The following is a 16,317-nucleotide window of genomic DNA, read 5'->3' as shown; positions in this document are numbered from 1 at the left end:
TTCAAGATAAGAAAAGGCCCCAAAGCAGTTGGAAGAGACATGGTTATTAATGTGGATTTAATGGCACTAACTGCTTCCTTGCTTTCTTCTCATGATGTAATATTTTGAAACACCATATAATTACTTCAAGATTCTAATATATACACTCTAATTCATATTATTCTTATAAATGTAAGTAACATAAGGCAGGCATATAGAACTTCACCAGTGTTTCTATAAAGCCGAAGTCTGCAAACTATGGCTTATGGGTGCCATTTTTTTGAAAATAAAGTTTTACAGGAACATAGCCATACTCATGTATTTCTGTATTATTTATGGCTGCATTTGTACTATGCAAAGTTGAGTAGAGACAGAGACTGTGTGATCTGCAAAGCCATGCATACCTAGTATCTGGTATTTTACAGAAAAGTAAACCAACCATTGCTATGAAGACTAAAAGCTTATTTTTTGGTGAAAAACTGAAAAAAGAAAAAAAGATCAAAAATAAAAGGCCTAGTGAAGTACATTTTATTTCTAGCTCAAAATTAATTCTTAATTGCTACAAGAAACATCAACCACTTACTTAGGATTTTTGACACTTAGGATGAAGTCTACATAAAATAAGTAATAAGAGCATTATTCTATTGATCAAAAAATGTCAAAAACATTCTACATTCTCTTTGGGGATAATCAGCAGAATTTCAAGTATTACTGTTAAGAATTAGGAAAAGACCAGCCTAAGTTTTAGGATTATACACAAATAATTAAATTAGTTCAGTTTTCTAACACATTATCCACCTTCATTTCAAGTCTATTATTTCAAGTCCATCTTTGCAAATTATACCTTACTATAAATAGACAGTGCACAATTGTCATCATGTTACTATGTTTAATTCAATGTCACTTGCTTAAAGATCTAAAGAGTCCCATTAAATTTATAATCTGGATGAACTGAACAAGAAGGAAAAGTTTTTATGTTTATGACGCAAAAGTTTTTAAGTTTATGACCCAACTCCAACTCATGCTAATGGTTTCTTCCATCTGTCTGCAGAGATTATATATAGATTCTAGATCTTTATATAATATAAAGTGGTTTGCTTTAGCTTAAATTCCATAAGTGAGGATTATCCGTTGCTAATGTCCTGAACACATTATTGTTCATAGACTGCCATTGACAGAATGGAGAACTATACATTGTCTTCACTAAGAAGCTGAGAGAGTTGTCTCTGACCCATTGTATACTTGGCCAAACTGGTACTCAACTGTGCCCCAACACTTTTACCTAAGACTTGGATAAGTACCCGTTGTCTACTGCAGATTATCTGGAAGAATACATTTCTCCTGAGTGGTACCAGCTCATGATTCCTCCTGTGCTACTACAGAGATGAAATGCATCCTTGTTACACAATTGACAATCGTTTTAGAACATGAACATGATTTCAGTTATTGTACTGCCTCTTTTTGCAAACCTCTGGTGTTACAATGCAAGACCTAATGATTATCAAGTCAGTGACACTTGTTTTAAATTCTAAAATTGTTTCAGTTATGCCTTGGGTAAGGGTGACAGGAAAGCTCTATTCTTTATGTCTTTAGCTTATGGTACATCTCTTTCTTGATCTCCTCATGTTCCTCTGGAGAGTCTGTATCTCATTTTGAAGTCTTCGGCTCTCATTTTGGAATCCCTCCTGTAGCAGTCGGTCCTGTTCCTAAAAAGGGACAAATGGAAGCTGAATAAAGTGTAGCATTAACTAAGTCTCTATATGCTATCTAGTTTCCACATTCATTGATTTTTTAGTGTTTCATTTCTTCTTGAGATTTTCTCTACCCTTAATTTTCATTGTATGTTTTCTTGGGCATTTGAGTTCTGTGATTACTTCTGCTGGGTCTCCTTTAGCTAAGAAAGACTTTCAGCTTATATGTCTTGATACATCTATGAACCTAAACTACCAGTCTTGATTTTTCCCTCATTAATTCTACACAACCTTTGTGGGCAATCTTAATCATATATTTGGTTTCTAATTTTATCTATGCACTATGGACTCTTTTATATACCCACCTACACACATACTATTATGTAAATTTATTTACACATGACACAGAAATAAACATTCTCAAAATCTGATGAGGTGTCTCAGTCTTAGATCAGAAAATTTGATCTAAAATTCCTCAACTTGGTGGCAGGGGTGGCAGAAGGTAGGGAAGGAAATCAGAGTCCCAGACTAACCATAATGAATGAATTTCTGCACATAGCTCCCAACTCAACACAAACTGGGAGCAGGGCAGAGAAAACAGGCAGGAGAGGTGGATTATCACATAGTTGTGAGGGTTGAGGAGTCCTTCTGCTCATACAAGTTCTCTTAGAGCTAAATTCATACCAGGTGCAATAGAAAAAAATCATTGTGAATTCTACTAAGTGATGAAGACAATTTACCGGCTATGTGACCCTATGAAAGTTATTTAGTCTTTTTGGAAACTGTTTCTTCTCCTAATTAATAGAGACATAGTTCTTGCTTCATATGGTATTAAGCAAGAGATACAGATATTTTTATGATGCCTAGCAGATAGTAGCTGCCATTAATTGAAAGATATACTGATAAAGGACTGAATGTTATAAAAATGCAAATAAAAAACTTTCAGTAACTAGAAACAGGCAACAGCCAGGCCAGGCCAGGCCAGACTGGCAGGAACTGAAAACTACAAGTGAGCAAGTAAAGTCCTTTCCTGGGCTTATGTTCTCCCTGCCATACTGAGTTTGTGATCAGGCAGCAAGGAAAGCAAACAGAAAAACAGTAACCTCAAGGTGATGCCATTGGATACCTCAAGTTTAAGAGCGATGGTCCTCTCTTGCTCTTGCAACAGCTGGGCCCTGTCTCTCTCCATCTTCTCTGTCAATTGTCTTACATGTTCCTGATAGCTCTTATCCTTCTCTTCCATTATCTGCTCATTCTTCTTTTGCAGTTCCTCCAACATTTTTGCTGCAGCCTGTGCAGATTCAGCCTTCACACGTTCCACTGTGGAGGAAAAGGAAGAAGAAAAACTTCGTGTGGGGTTATCATGTTGCCTCATTCTTCCCTGTACACTTACCTATTAATGTTGCTGCTAAGCAATAAGCCCTGCTCAGACACCGCTTCTACGAGTATGATGCGTCTTTGCTCTTTTTGATCTATTTCAAGGGTCCCAGTTTTACACAAATTATTTAAACTTTCCAGAGCTTTTGAGACCATCAGATCTCTTGATTCACTCCTCACCTTCAATCTCCTTTTCTTTTTCTGTGAGAGTCTGGTCTGTCTGTAGAATTGCATCAGTCACAGACTCCTTGGACCTCAAGTACGTCTGCAGCATCTCTTCAGCCTTGAAACCCAGAGAACACAGAATGAGTATCAGGAATTGGCTGTATGCATTTGGTCCTGTTTGTGTGCCCACCATCTTTTCATCAAGAAATTGCTCCTCCTGGGCCTGCTGGTCAAGATTCCCTGTCACAGGGGCAGACACATGCTCCAGACAGGCCGGCCAAAGCATCCCACTAAGTGGAGTCCTTTTTAGAAGGGCGATATAGATAATGAGAAAAAAGGGATGCTGTGTCCTGTGACATAGAGGGCTCTATGTTTGGAGCTATTGGTGCTATGGTTCCACATGCGCTGAGCTTGCTGGAGAATGAAGCCATCATTCAGAAAGCAGATCAGAGAGATGGAGGTGGAAGAGGAAAGTAAGGCAAGCACAGGGATAAGGGAGCAATGGACAGAGGAAGAGAGGATGATGTTGTGTAAACTCTTTGATCCAGCTGTCCTTAAAGCCTGTTTGAAGCCTAAACTGATGAATTACCATTTTTGTTTAAGAAGGCATCCATCATTGGGTTTCTGTCTCTTACAACACAAAAAGTGCAGCTGTAATAGTGTATGACAACAACTTGGTGGTTGATCTGGTAATTCAATATAACTCGATTATTAATTGGCTGCACTCTCTCTGATGAGCACCTGGAAATATCTGGTATGACAGGCTCCCCGTACATGTTATTGAATGAAAGTGTGAATGCTACGCAGACGGTAATGCACATCTGTGCACAATTACACTTGGTCACATTGGTGTTTCAAGGAGGCATGTCAGCAGTTTCCCATAGTCAACAGATAAATTGTGGTTACCTGTATCCCCTTCCTTGGTTCCTGATGGTACTTTTTCTTCAGGTCTTGTATCTTCTGCATAAAGAGACGATAGCCCCCTGGTATAGAGTAAATACCCTCCTTCACTTCTTCTTCTAGAGGACTGAAAATATCCTGAAGTAAAGCTGAACAATGATCTGATGATGCTTTCAGATTCTGTTTGCAAAAGTCATCCCGCCTTTTTTCTAGCTGGGCCTTTAGTGTAAAAATAGTAAGTAAAAAGAGTAACAGGAAAAGGATGTTAGCTTGATCTCAGAATTTCTGGAAAAGATTCTCAAAAAAAGAACGGAAAAGAAAATTCCATGCCCACTAGAAAAAGTGATAGCATCTTAGGAAGACCATGTTCTTCCTCCAGACCTCACCTTTCTACTGAAGTCCCTTCTCCTTGGAGGTGAAGTTCACACTGTAGACTGATAGCTTTATGCCAACCTTCAGAGGTAAATATCTGCTTTTTCAGATTGGGCAAATGATTGCATGTGGATTAAATGTGGCTCAAATAAGCCTGGTCAAAATAACTAAGACTAAAATTTTATATGCTTTTGGCAAGAATATCTGATCAGTCTGATAACAGTGGGCATGTAATTTGATTAGAAGCTCTGGTTGTCATTTAATTAAAAGGAAGACTTTTTTATTGAGAAAAGAAAATATTTTAAAACTTTGAGTCTAATAATAAAAGTGGTCCTTCTGATTATTATGATTACAAATATGTAGTTGTCACCATCTGAAAAGCTGGCAAGAATTGCTTCTATGAAAATAAATTCTCATTTCATTTCCTGGTAGTACTTTGCCTTCCAAGACACTAATCCAGATAAATTGAGAGAAGAATTACCGCCAATTCCTTTTGAAATAGATGGTCTACATCTTTGAAGGAACTCCTGATGAAAATTTCGATGGCCTCTCTCTCACTGGCCCTGTGCAAGTCCAGCAGCTCCTGGAGGGTCTCTGTGGGCAGCTGCACCTTCTGGCCCATCTGCTGGTCATAGTAGGCAATGGCCTTTTGCACTGCAGCCGAGTTCTCTATCTGGGCCAAGGCCAGGACTGCGTTCTCCATGCAGGGCAGATCCCCACTGCTGATGGCACCGACATAGGTCAGCACAAGGCTCTCTAGACCTACCAATAGAGAACAAATGATAATGTTGGTTGGAGGTAGGAGTGAAGAAAAGTCTCTATTCTGTGTAATTCTGAGTATGTGAATTACCACCTCTTTGCCTCACAGCATCAATGTTCTCAGAATCACCTGGAAGCTTGCTAGAAATGCAGATTCTCAGCCCCTGTCTCAGATCTACTGAATTAGACCCTTCTCTTTGGGAAGATCTCAGATGATATGTATGCACACCAAAAGTTGAGCATTCTTGTTCTAGATTATATAGGCCTGTGTTTGTTTGCATTCAATTTAACACTAAGGACCACTAGGACAGAAACCATATCTATTTCATTTATGTATGTATATCATCAGCCTGTCCATAGTAAGCATTTAATCAACATTTATGGAATAATTGACACTATCCCCATCAAAAGGAGTCCTCCATTTGGTTTATTCTAGCACAGCATTGTCCAGGAAACCTTCCTGTAGTGATGGAAATGCTCTCTATGTGCTGTCAACTACAGTAGCCACTGGCCACATGTAGATATGAGCCCTTGAAATATAGCCATGTAGTATTTTTAATTTTCTTTATGTTAATTAATTTACATTTAAGTTTAAATAGCCACATTTTTCTAGGAGCTAGCATATAGGACAGTGCAGGCAATTTTAAGTGATAGAACTTTTTCCTTTGGCCTTTTGCTCTTTTCCCACCAAGAAATTTGACTAACAAAATCTATTAGAAATGTTGGTGCCATCTGGAATTTAACACAACAATAATAGTAAATTTGCATTTTTCAAAGCTGAAAGCAGGTAGATATTATTCCATACTCCCATAATCTTGGCAAGGAGTGAAAGGACTGGGAAGGGGACTCACGAGGTCCATTGACCTTGATGCCTCCTGAAAGTGTTTTAATTTTGGAACTGCTAAAGATGTAGGAACAGAAGACTGCAACTTGTTTCACAAATTCGGGGTCTAGCTCATCATCATGTAGTGTCTCGAGCTGGGATAGTTTCTTCCGGTGAACAGGCCGATCGAAGATAAAGCATTTCTTCTTTGGGAAGAACTTCCGGATACAGAGACGGGGCAGATTAAAATTTTTAACTTTTTGACTGGTACCTGGAAGAACATAAAAAAGAGATTTGCCTCATATAAGGATTTTCACACTTCTTCTGTAAAGGGCCAAATAGTAAATGTTTTAGGCTTTGCAGGCCAGGTGGTCTCTTTTCCAGGTACTTAGCTCTGTTATTGTAGCATGAAAACAGCCGTAGACAACATGTAAATGAATGGGCACAGCATTATTCTAATAAAACCTTGTTTACAAAGACAGCTGGCAGGCCGGATTGGCCATCATTTTTCTGTGGGCCAACACTTGGACTAGTACACTCTTCATACTTTATTTTCTTCACATAAATATCCATTGTAATCCATATTCTATGGCTAAATATAGAATCACAAACCCTAAGCATGGAGATAAAATTAACCTAATTATAGCACAGGAAAAGATGAAAACTTGTTCTAGAATAAGGGAGAATATAATTTAAAATCAAAGCTGTTTAGTCAGATATTAAAGAAGCATTAATTCCCAGGAATAGCAACCTGGAGAAATAGACAACTGTAAATGTAATAAAACTATGAATGGTAAACTCAGAAATGATAATTTCCCATGTTTTGTCATTCTCATTTATCAATGGTAAGTCCCTGTTACCTTGCTTTAGCTGTAGGGAATTCTCCAGGTACTCGTCTGCTGAGATGGTTTTTCCATCTGCTTCCAAGTCCAGGGAGAAATCTCTCAGAGTCCACACAAAGTCTGGGAAGAAGCTCACAAACTCAGCTGAATCCTCAATCTCATTCTCATCAGATGAGGATTTTGCCCTGATTTGATCTGTTAGCTCTGTCACATAGCTGAGTAGTTATCTAAGGAAAAGTGGCAAAATGAAGAGTACCGCCGTCCTATATAAGGTCCCCATATTCCCAAACCGTCATTTTGCCTTTGTTCTTAGCCTAACTGTCTATTCTAAAGTAGATACATGGGATCTTTCCCCTGTACTTGAATTGTTTTTATGTTTTCTCTTTTTGAGCTAAATTCCCTAAGACTCACAGTCAGGCAGCTGGTTTATTAATACAGGTCTCCCCTTTGACTTTTGTACTATTCAGGACCACAAAAGGATACTGCAGTTGGTCCATGGCCTGCTGGTTGATGGTTCCTATGCTGTTGTACACGAAGGTGCTGCTCAGGAGGATGGCCATGGCAAAGATCCAGGAGTCATTCTGGTTGTCACCCTGGAAATCAGAACAAATTTGGGTCAGCAGCATATTTCATTCTCATGGTACTTTCCAGATGATCAGTAGTAAAAGTATGTTCATACATTAGAGGTTGTTTTTTTTTAGATGCATGATCAATAAAAGGAATTCAATTACAAACAAAAATGATTGTCCATAGGTCTTGGACTTTGGGTAGTTTTTTGATTAGTATTTTTGGTTTAAACTGATTTTCACTAGGTCCTCTTGTGATCATTGGCAGGTAATAATCATTGCAAAATAAACAGTCAAGGTTGGCTGGCATTCTAAAGCTGTAAATACAATTAAAATTTAAAAAATTCTCTTCTTTTTTAATAGCAACATAGACTCATATAAGATTAATAACACTTATAGCTATTTTATTGCACAATTATTATGCACCTGGTGCTGACATTATTTGTCTTGTTAGATATTCAAAACAATACCCTGAGGCAAATCTAGATCTATTACATCCATTTTACAGATTATAAAGCTGAGGCTATAAGAAGTCAAATAATTTTTAAGACCATTAAATTAGTGACAAAGTTTAAATTTAAACACAAAGTCATGGGGGTTCAGCACCCGCATCCTTAAATAAATTCTCTGCAGGAATAAGACTCATGACATTGTGTTTATTGTGCTACCTTCATGCAACTGTGTTAACTTGCATAACTTATAGTCTGTTGTTAACAGAATACTGTCTATTTACCACCATGCTCTTCTGCTAGGATTCTGCCTTATGAAAATTGTTTTTACCTCTGGTTGCTAAACGTGGCCTCATGACATGTAAACAGAAATGAGAAGACATATAATAGTTTAGAGCAAGTTCTTATTTAAGAAAAAAACTAAAAAGTACATAAAAGATTCACAGATGAGGGGCCTATTCAAAAATTGAATCCTTGACCCTTACCTTCTCTACATCTCCCAGGCCTTCGGTGTCCAGCAGAACTAAGGTATGTTCTGGCTTCTTGGGATGAGGCACACACCACATCCAGATTCCTTTGGTGTGAGACTGCACTGTGGAGCCCAGAGAGAAACCTGTGAAGGAGAGAGGGAGTAAGAAGAGGGGAAGGAGATTAAACAGCAGGCAATTCTGGAAATTGACGCAAAAGGTAGCATAACTAAGGTTAACAGAGATAACTGAAACCACAGTCAGTACTGATCTTATAATCAGAGAAATAGGAAGGTTTGAATATTCAATGCATAAAAAAATTCAGGACTCTTTCACAGTAAAAACAACCAATAAACTAGAAAAACAAGGAAAATACCTTGACATAATAAGGGCCATATGTAAAAAACCCACAGCCTACTTCATACTCAAAGACGAAGACTGAAAGCTTTTGCTTATCAGAAATAAGAAAAGGATGCCCACTTTTACCACTTCTGTTCCACAAAGTATTGGAAGTCCTACCCAGAGTAATTAGGCAAGAAAAGGAAATGGAAGGCATCCAAATTGGAAACAAAAAAGTAAAATTATCTCTGTTCACATATGACATGATCTTGCATGCAAAAAACCTTAAATATTCCATAAAAAATCTATTGGAACTACTAAAAGAATTCAGCAAAGTTGCAGCATACAAAATCAGGATGCAGAAATCAATTGCATTTCTATACACTAGCAATGAACAATCTGAAAGGGAAATTATGAAAACAATTCTGTTTACCCTAGCATTAAAATAACAAACTACTGAGGAATAAATTTAACCAAGGAGGTGAAAGACTTGTATAGTAAAAACATTCTTGAAGAAATTAAAGAAGATATGAATATGTAGAAAGATACCCTATGTTTATGGCTTGGAAGACAATATTCTGAAGATGTCACTACTGCCCAAAGTGATATCCTTATAAAAATCCCAATGACTTCTTTTATATAAATATTAACAGAAAAATCCACACTACTTTTTATATGAAGCTTCAGGAAATCCCCCAAATAGACAAAATAATCTTAAAAAGGAAGAACAAAGTTGTAATCTCACACTGAGTTTTTAAACACATTACAAAACCATGGTATTTAAAAGACATAAAGAGTGGCATAAAGACTGACATATAGACCAATGGAATACAATAGACAGCCCATAACTAAACTCTCACATATATAGTCAAATGATTTTCAATATGGGTGCTGTGATAATTCAATGAAGAAAGGAGAGTATCTTCAACAAATGCCATTGGGAAAACTGGGTATCCACATGCAATAATAAAAAAAAAAGAAGTTGGACTGTTACCTTATACCATACAAAAATTAACTCAAAGTGGATCAAAGGACTAAACATGAGAGTTAAAACTAGAAAACTTGTAGAAGAAAACACAGGAGAAAAACTACATGATGTTGGATTTGGCAATGATTTGTTTAATATGACCCAAAAGCATAGCCAATAAAAGAAAAAATAGATAAGTTGGACTTCATCAAAATTGAAAATGTTTGTGTGTCAAAGGACACTATCAATAGAGTAAAAAAGACAATACATGGAATAGGAGAAACTCTTTGCTATCCATGTATCTGATAAGGAATTGATATCTAGAAAATATAAAGAATTCCTACAATGCAATACAAACAAACAGTTTAAAAAAGGAGCAAAGGACTTGAATAAACATTTCTCCAGAGAAGATGTATAAATGGCCAAGAAGCACATGAAAAGATGCTCAACATCACCAGTCATTAGGAAAATGCAAATCAAAACCCTCAGGAGATAGTACTTCACACCCATTAGGATGGCCACTATAAAAAAAATAGAAAATAACAAATGTTGGTGAGGATGTAGAGAAATTAGAAGCCTTGAGCATTTCTGTTGGGAATATAAATGGTGCAGTGTGGAAAGTGGTAGGGTAGTTCCTTAAAAAATTAAGCATGGAATGACTGAATGAGCCAGCAATGTCACCTCTGGGTATATACCCAAAAGAATTGAAAGCAGTGACTTGAACAGATATCTGTACACCCATGTTCATATCAGCATTATTTGTAATGGCTGAAAGGTGGAAGCAAACCAAGTGTCCACTGACAGATGAATGGATAAACATATTGGTATACACATACAATTATTCAGCCTTATCAAGGAAGAGATTTTGACACATGCTACAACATTGATGAACCTTGAAGACATTATATAAATTGAAACAAGCCAGTCACCAAAGGACAAATATTGTCATGATTCTACTTATATAAGGTTCCTATAGTAGCCAAAGTCATACAGACAGAATATAGATTGGTGGGGAGGGGAGATGGGAGAATGTGGAGCTTTTGTTTACAAAATTTCTGTTGGGGAAGATGAAGAAGTTCTGGAGATGGATGGTGGCGATGGCTGCAAAACAGCATGAATTTAATTAATAACCACAGAACTGTACACTGAAAAATGGTTCTAAGGGTAAATTTTTATGTTATGCATATTTTGCAACAATATAAAACGAATATACTATACAGACTGAAATTTTTTTAACCTTAAAGATAAATGGAAACTTGCTGTTACCATATGAGCATTTTATTAATAATAAATGATTTGTAGTTTATTATGTACGCTAATTATTTTTTTACTCCTATGAAAAGAATAATTTATTCTTTTAAAAGGGGGAACTAAGGCATAGTGTGAAGAGTTAATGAGCTGACTCTTATCCCCTAGAACAGAGTGAAGATGAGAGTTCATTAACGGATAAAAAGTTAGCTTTCAGTATTCATCCCCACCTCTAACTTTGCCTCCTCACATCCCCAAACTGAATACTGACCATGGGGGTACACAGAAGGGACTTGGCAGAGCTTTGATGGTGCTACTCACCCTTTTTCTGCCCAGCCAGCTTGTTCAGCAGGTAGGACTTGCCCGTGCGGTAGAGGCCCACAATAGCCACCACCACCACAGGCTGGATAATGGCAGACAGGATCTTCAAGGCTTCTGGATTAACCATCAATTGCCCTTTGGTGTTCTCAATGAGGCACACTGGGCCTGGCATGCGGATCTCTGAGGCCATGTCCATATTCAGGTGTTCCCTTGTCTGCAAGGGAAGGGGTGGAATGAATGAGAATCTTGTCTTTTTTTTTCTTTTTTAAAAAATATATTTGGAGTAAAAGTTGAATTCCATTACACGTATATATTGTACAGTGGTGAAGTCTGGGATTTTAGCGTACTTGCCACCTGAATAGTGTACATTGTACCTGATAGGTAATTTTTCATTCTTCACCCCCTTCAGCCCTGCCCCCTTTGGACTCTCCAGGGTCCATTATACCAACTCTGTGTGTCCTTGTGTAGCCATAGTTTAGCTCCCATTTATAAGTGAGAACATGTAGCATTTATTTTTCTGTTCCTGAGTTACTTTACTTAGGAGAATTTCCAGTCTTTCGCAACTACAGGTGGAGTTGTACAATTTCTCAGCATGGCTAAAATTTTTGTGTGCATCAATCTGTGAGATAGATGAGGGGAAATTTCTATAATTTGAGAAAGTTATGGAAGTATTATCAATGTAGTTCATTAAAAAAAAATGTTAGTATGACAATGACATCAACATTCAACTATTCTCATGACTGAAATCTTTCATTTAATTTATTGTGAAAAACTTTCCTTTTGGATTCTTGTTTAAAAATTTACACTAGACAATAAATGGAAGATAGAATAGGATTTACAGAATTTATTTTGCATCCTGGCTATATGTAATAAATTCAGTATTGATTTATTTACTCCTTAATTCTTTTTTTTTTTTTTTTTGAGACAAAGTCTTACTCTGTGGCCCGGACTAGAGTGCTGTGGCATCAGCCTAGCTCACAGCAACATCAAACTCCTGGGCTCATGTGATCCTCCTGCCTCAGCCTCCCGAGTAGCTGGGACTACAGGCATGCGCCACCATGCCCGGCTAAATTTTCTATATATATATTTTTTAGCTGTCCATATAATTTCTTTCTATTTTTAGTAGACATGGGGTCTCGCTCTTGTTCAGGCTGGTCTCCAACTCCTAAGCTCAAACAATCTGCCCGCCTGGGCCTCCCAGAGTGCTAGGATTACAGGCGTGAGCCACCGTGCCCGGCCTATTTACTCATTAATTCTTACATTGAATAAAGACCCTCATGAATAAATGTTTCATTGATGAATGCCCTTAGCACAATTTCTAAATATTTTAAAATGTGTTTCTTTCTGTACCTCTAAATGTTAATAGTTATGCTTATATCATGGGAATGAAGACTCACAAAACCCCTCATGTTGCCATTCTGGAAGTGGAACCAATATAACCTACTTTTGAAAATTGTATAAAATTATGTGACTATGTGAAACACAGCACTAGGGGCCCTTCCAAGAGCTTGGAGGGGGCATATGCAAGAGAGAGGCCCTGAAACATAAGCTTCATTACCTTCACTGTAAATTAGCCTCTAACTCAGTGGGGTAGGATGCACAATTGTGAACACTGAATGTTTCCAGTAAAGACTATGAAATAAGGATTAAAGATTAGGAGGCAAATGCAGAGAGCTGGATGGAAGTTGTTTAAGGAAACCTTCTCTATTTCCAGCCATACACTTTTAGGTTTTCTGTTGTGTTCTGATTCTCTAGTTGTTAGGGAAGGAGAGGGAGAAATAAATAGGAAGAGGAGTAGTAGACGGAGTGGGGAGGAGGAGAAGGGTAAGGGCTGGAGGAATCAGGCCAGTGCCAAGGCATTCAGGAGAGGAGTTTCCAGAAGGTGGATTAAGGATGTCTGAGGGCACGGAGAGGTTAAGATAAACAAAGATGTTCCCCTTACTGAGGTTCAACAGGAGATTCTTTAGAGAAGAAGCCCTTTGGTAAACTAGTGAGAAGGAATTCTACTTGCCTGGGGGAGGGGGAGAGTGGGCGTTAAATTAATGAGTCTGGACTATTTCTGAAGGAAGGAATCCACTCTGAAACGAAGTTCAAATGTATGGTTAAAAAGCATGCTGTTTTCCTGAATCTTCATCTTTCACTGTGGGTTTCAGTTTCTTTCTTTGTCTCTAACAGTGTGAGTGGGGGCTGCTTAGCCTGCATCTCATTCACTGTTCTTTCCTTTTCATGAAAAGAACCTATTTGTAGCCCTTTCAATTTCTTAGCTGCAGTAGGAGCAGGACAGAACAAGCCTCATCAATGACAATGGAAGTTTAATTGTGTCCCTAGTCAACACAGACAATGTCAACAGAGAGAAGAGCAATCCTAGTGCATTTCAGACTCTCAGTTTATCCCTTGTCTGCTGGTGCCTAATTCAACACAAGCACAGTAGTGGCACTTAGGGACATGCTGCCCCCATAACATCAGGATTTCAGCTGACCTGTGTTCTACTTCAGGCTCAGCTGTAACTTGACTTGGTTCTGGTTATTTTTAAGAAAACTAACTGACCCTTATAAATCCTTTCCCATCCCTGCCCCAACCTTATAGGCGCCATGTCCCTGAGCAGAGGCCCTTTAGAGCTGCAGAGAAAGCTCCTCGAAGAAAGAGAAGTTGTAAGGGTTCTTACCTGTTCCTTTTCTCTTTGGTTCTAGTACTTCTCTGTGGAGTGATTCCTATTACTTCTCTGTGTCCCGCTACCGCTCCAGTGTTGTGGAGCTTCCTGGATTTTCTCTAGTGACAAAATAAGTAGAGTTTAAGCCACCTCTGAAATGAATTTAAAGTAATATGAAAGCGAAAGTACTTTGTTCAAGGCAGTGACTCAACAACCATAAAAGGAATTTCTGTTGTATGCTAGCAGCTGGAAGGGCTTAATATTTCTCAACCAGCAGCTTCAGCTTTTTTGTGGAAAGAGATCTTAGAGACCATTAGTTGTTTAAAAAAATGTCCATTATATATGGAATATAATGGAATGTGTCTTAAGATTGGAGGTCAGTTTGAGAATCTTATAATGAGGAGGTATCACATCAATTTTTAGGTCTAATTTCCCAAAATAAAAGCCACATTCATGATGTGCAGCTGGTTTTTCTTTTAGAGCTGTAGCAAGTGGGGAAAAGACATGTTTTACACATTCATGAACATCCAGCACTTGGCACTTAATGGCCAGTACACAGTCAGCACACCTGGTCTGATCACCCTTGCTCTGGTTCACTGGCAGGGAGGAGTTTCTGTGCTGGGAGAGACAAGCAGAGAAGACCAGAGGCCACCACCCCTGCCTGGTAAGAGCCATGGCTCAGAGATTTTGCCCAGGGAAAGTGGCAGTCCATAAAGTCAGAGAGCTCCGAAGGAACTGACTATATTTGAAACAATATGTGGAGAAGTGCAAGCCTAGAGATTTGAAGAAAATTTACTGCTTGCAGATATCCTTTGTAAGAAATACTCAAAGAAGGCTTTCAGGCAGAGAGCAGGTGACCTCAGATGGTAATACAAATCCACATAGAAGAACAAAGCACCCGTAAGGGAATTTTAAAAGACAGCATAGATGCATGTTTCTTTTCCTTTTTCCTCTTAACTGATTTTGGAAAACCGTTGCATGAAACAATATGTATATAATTGTATTGCAGGGCATATAACATGTAGAAATGTGATATACTTAACAAGATCAGCACAAAGGATATAGGTGGGAGAAAAACTGCATTGGAATAAAGAGAAATGATACCAGATGTTAACTAGAACCCACAGGAGTAAAGAAAGAGAACCAGAATTGGTAAGGGAGTTACTATAAGCTCTATAAATTTATACTTTCTCTTTCAACTTCTTTAAAAGGCATAAAATTATACAAATTAATAATTATTAATATGTATTCTTGGGTTTGTAACACATTTATTTATTTATTTATTTATTTATTTATTTATTTATTTATTTATTTAGAGATGAGTCTCACTGTGTCACCCTGGGTAGAGTGCAGTAGCGTCACAGCTCACTGTAAACTCAAACTCCTGGGCTCAAGCAATCCTCCTGCCTCAGCTTCCCAAGAGACTGGAACTACAGGCGCATGCCACCATGCCTGGCTAGTTTTTCTCTTTTTTGTAGTGACAGGATCTCCTCTTGCTCAGGCTGGTCTTGAGCCCCTAAGCTGTAGCAATCCTCCCGCCTCAGCCTCCCACAGTACTAGGATTACAGCAGTGAGCTACTACACCCGACCCATGTATAGATTTAAGATATATAACAATAATAGCACCAAAGAGGTAAGAGCCAATAGTTATGGAGTTAATGACAGTAACAATTCTATATCTCACAAGAATTGATTTAGCATAAATTTGAGGTGTATTCTGACAAATGATACATATGGTAAGCCTTAGTGCAACTACTAAGACACCACTAGATCTCAAATCAATAACCTTCTTTCATCTAAGACACTGATAAAAGAAGCATATTTTCTGAAGTGAGTGGAAGGGAGAAAATAATAAAGACTATTGGAAACCATAGAGAATAGGAAAAAATAGAGAAAGTCAGTAAAACCAAAATCTGTCCTTAGAAAAGATCAACAAAATTGACAAAGCTCTTAGTTAGACTGGTCAAAAGAAAAACAAAAACAAAAATCCCAGAAGACTTGAATACTAAAATCAGGAATAAAACAGGGAACTTTACTACTGACCTTACCGAAATAAAGAGGATTATGAAGTAATACTCTGAACAAGTGCACGCCAACAAATTAAATTATACAAAATGGGAAAATTCTTAGGACAGGAACTACTGAAACTGTCTCAAGAAGAGAACATCTAAATAAAACTATCATCAGTAAAGAGATTGAATTACTAATCAAAAAACTATCACCAAGAAAAGCTCAGGCCCAAATGTCCTCACTGGTGAATTCTAAACATTTGAAGATGAATTAATACAAATTCTTCAAAAACTTGACAAAAAATAGAAGGGAAGGGAACTCCTCTCCTACAACTCAGTATGAGGTGAGTATTAAAATGTGCCTAAATCCAAAGACATGACAGTCAAAGTGCA

The 16,317-nt window shown here is 37.8% G+C and overlaps 1 protein-coding gene across 2 annotated transcripts; it reads right to left on the bottom strand.

Annotated features, from left to right (window-relative positions):
- Positions 1-484: 484 nt before the first annotated feature.
- On the bottom strand, positions 485-14,110 carry LOC123635426 (guanylate-binding protein 1). Of its 2 annotated transcripts, XM_045547577.1 has the most exons (11): positions 13,931-14,110; positions 11,266-11,479; positions 8,409-8,536; positions 7,392-7,501; positions 6,927-7,123; positions 6,095-6,337; positions 4,966-5,246; positions 4,119-4,331; positions 3,228-3,330; positions 2,797-2,990; positions 485-1,685 (listed from the first exon to the last, which is right to left on the bottom strand). In XM_045547577.1, the coding sequence occupies exons 2-11, from the start codon at positions 11,459-11,461 to the stop codon at positions 1,569-1,571; spliced, it is 1,782 nt and encodes a 593-aa protein (XP_045403533.1). In that variant the 5' UTR covers positions 11,462-11,479; positions 13,931-14,110; the 3' UTR covers positions 485-1,568. The 2 variants fall into 2 exon arrangements, with proteins under 2 accessions (XP_045403533.1, XP_045403534.1); XM_045547578.1 differs by lacking the exon at positions 6,095-6,337.
- Positions 14,111-16,317: the final 2,207 nt, after the last annotated feature.

This window comes from Lemur catta, chromosome 3, assembly GCF_020740605.2.
Source record: "Lemur catta isolate mLemCat1 chromosome 3, mLemCat1.pri, whole genome shotgun sequence".
NCBI classification, from domain to species: Eukaryota; Metazoa; Chordata; class Mammalia; order Primates; family Lemuridae; genus Lemur; species Lemur catta.
This window is presented reverse-complemented; position numbering and strand designations above follow the sequence as displayed.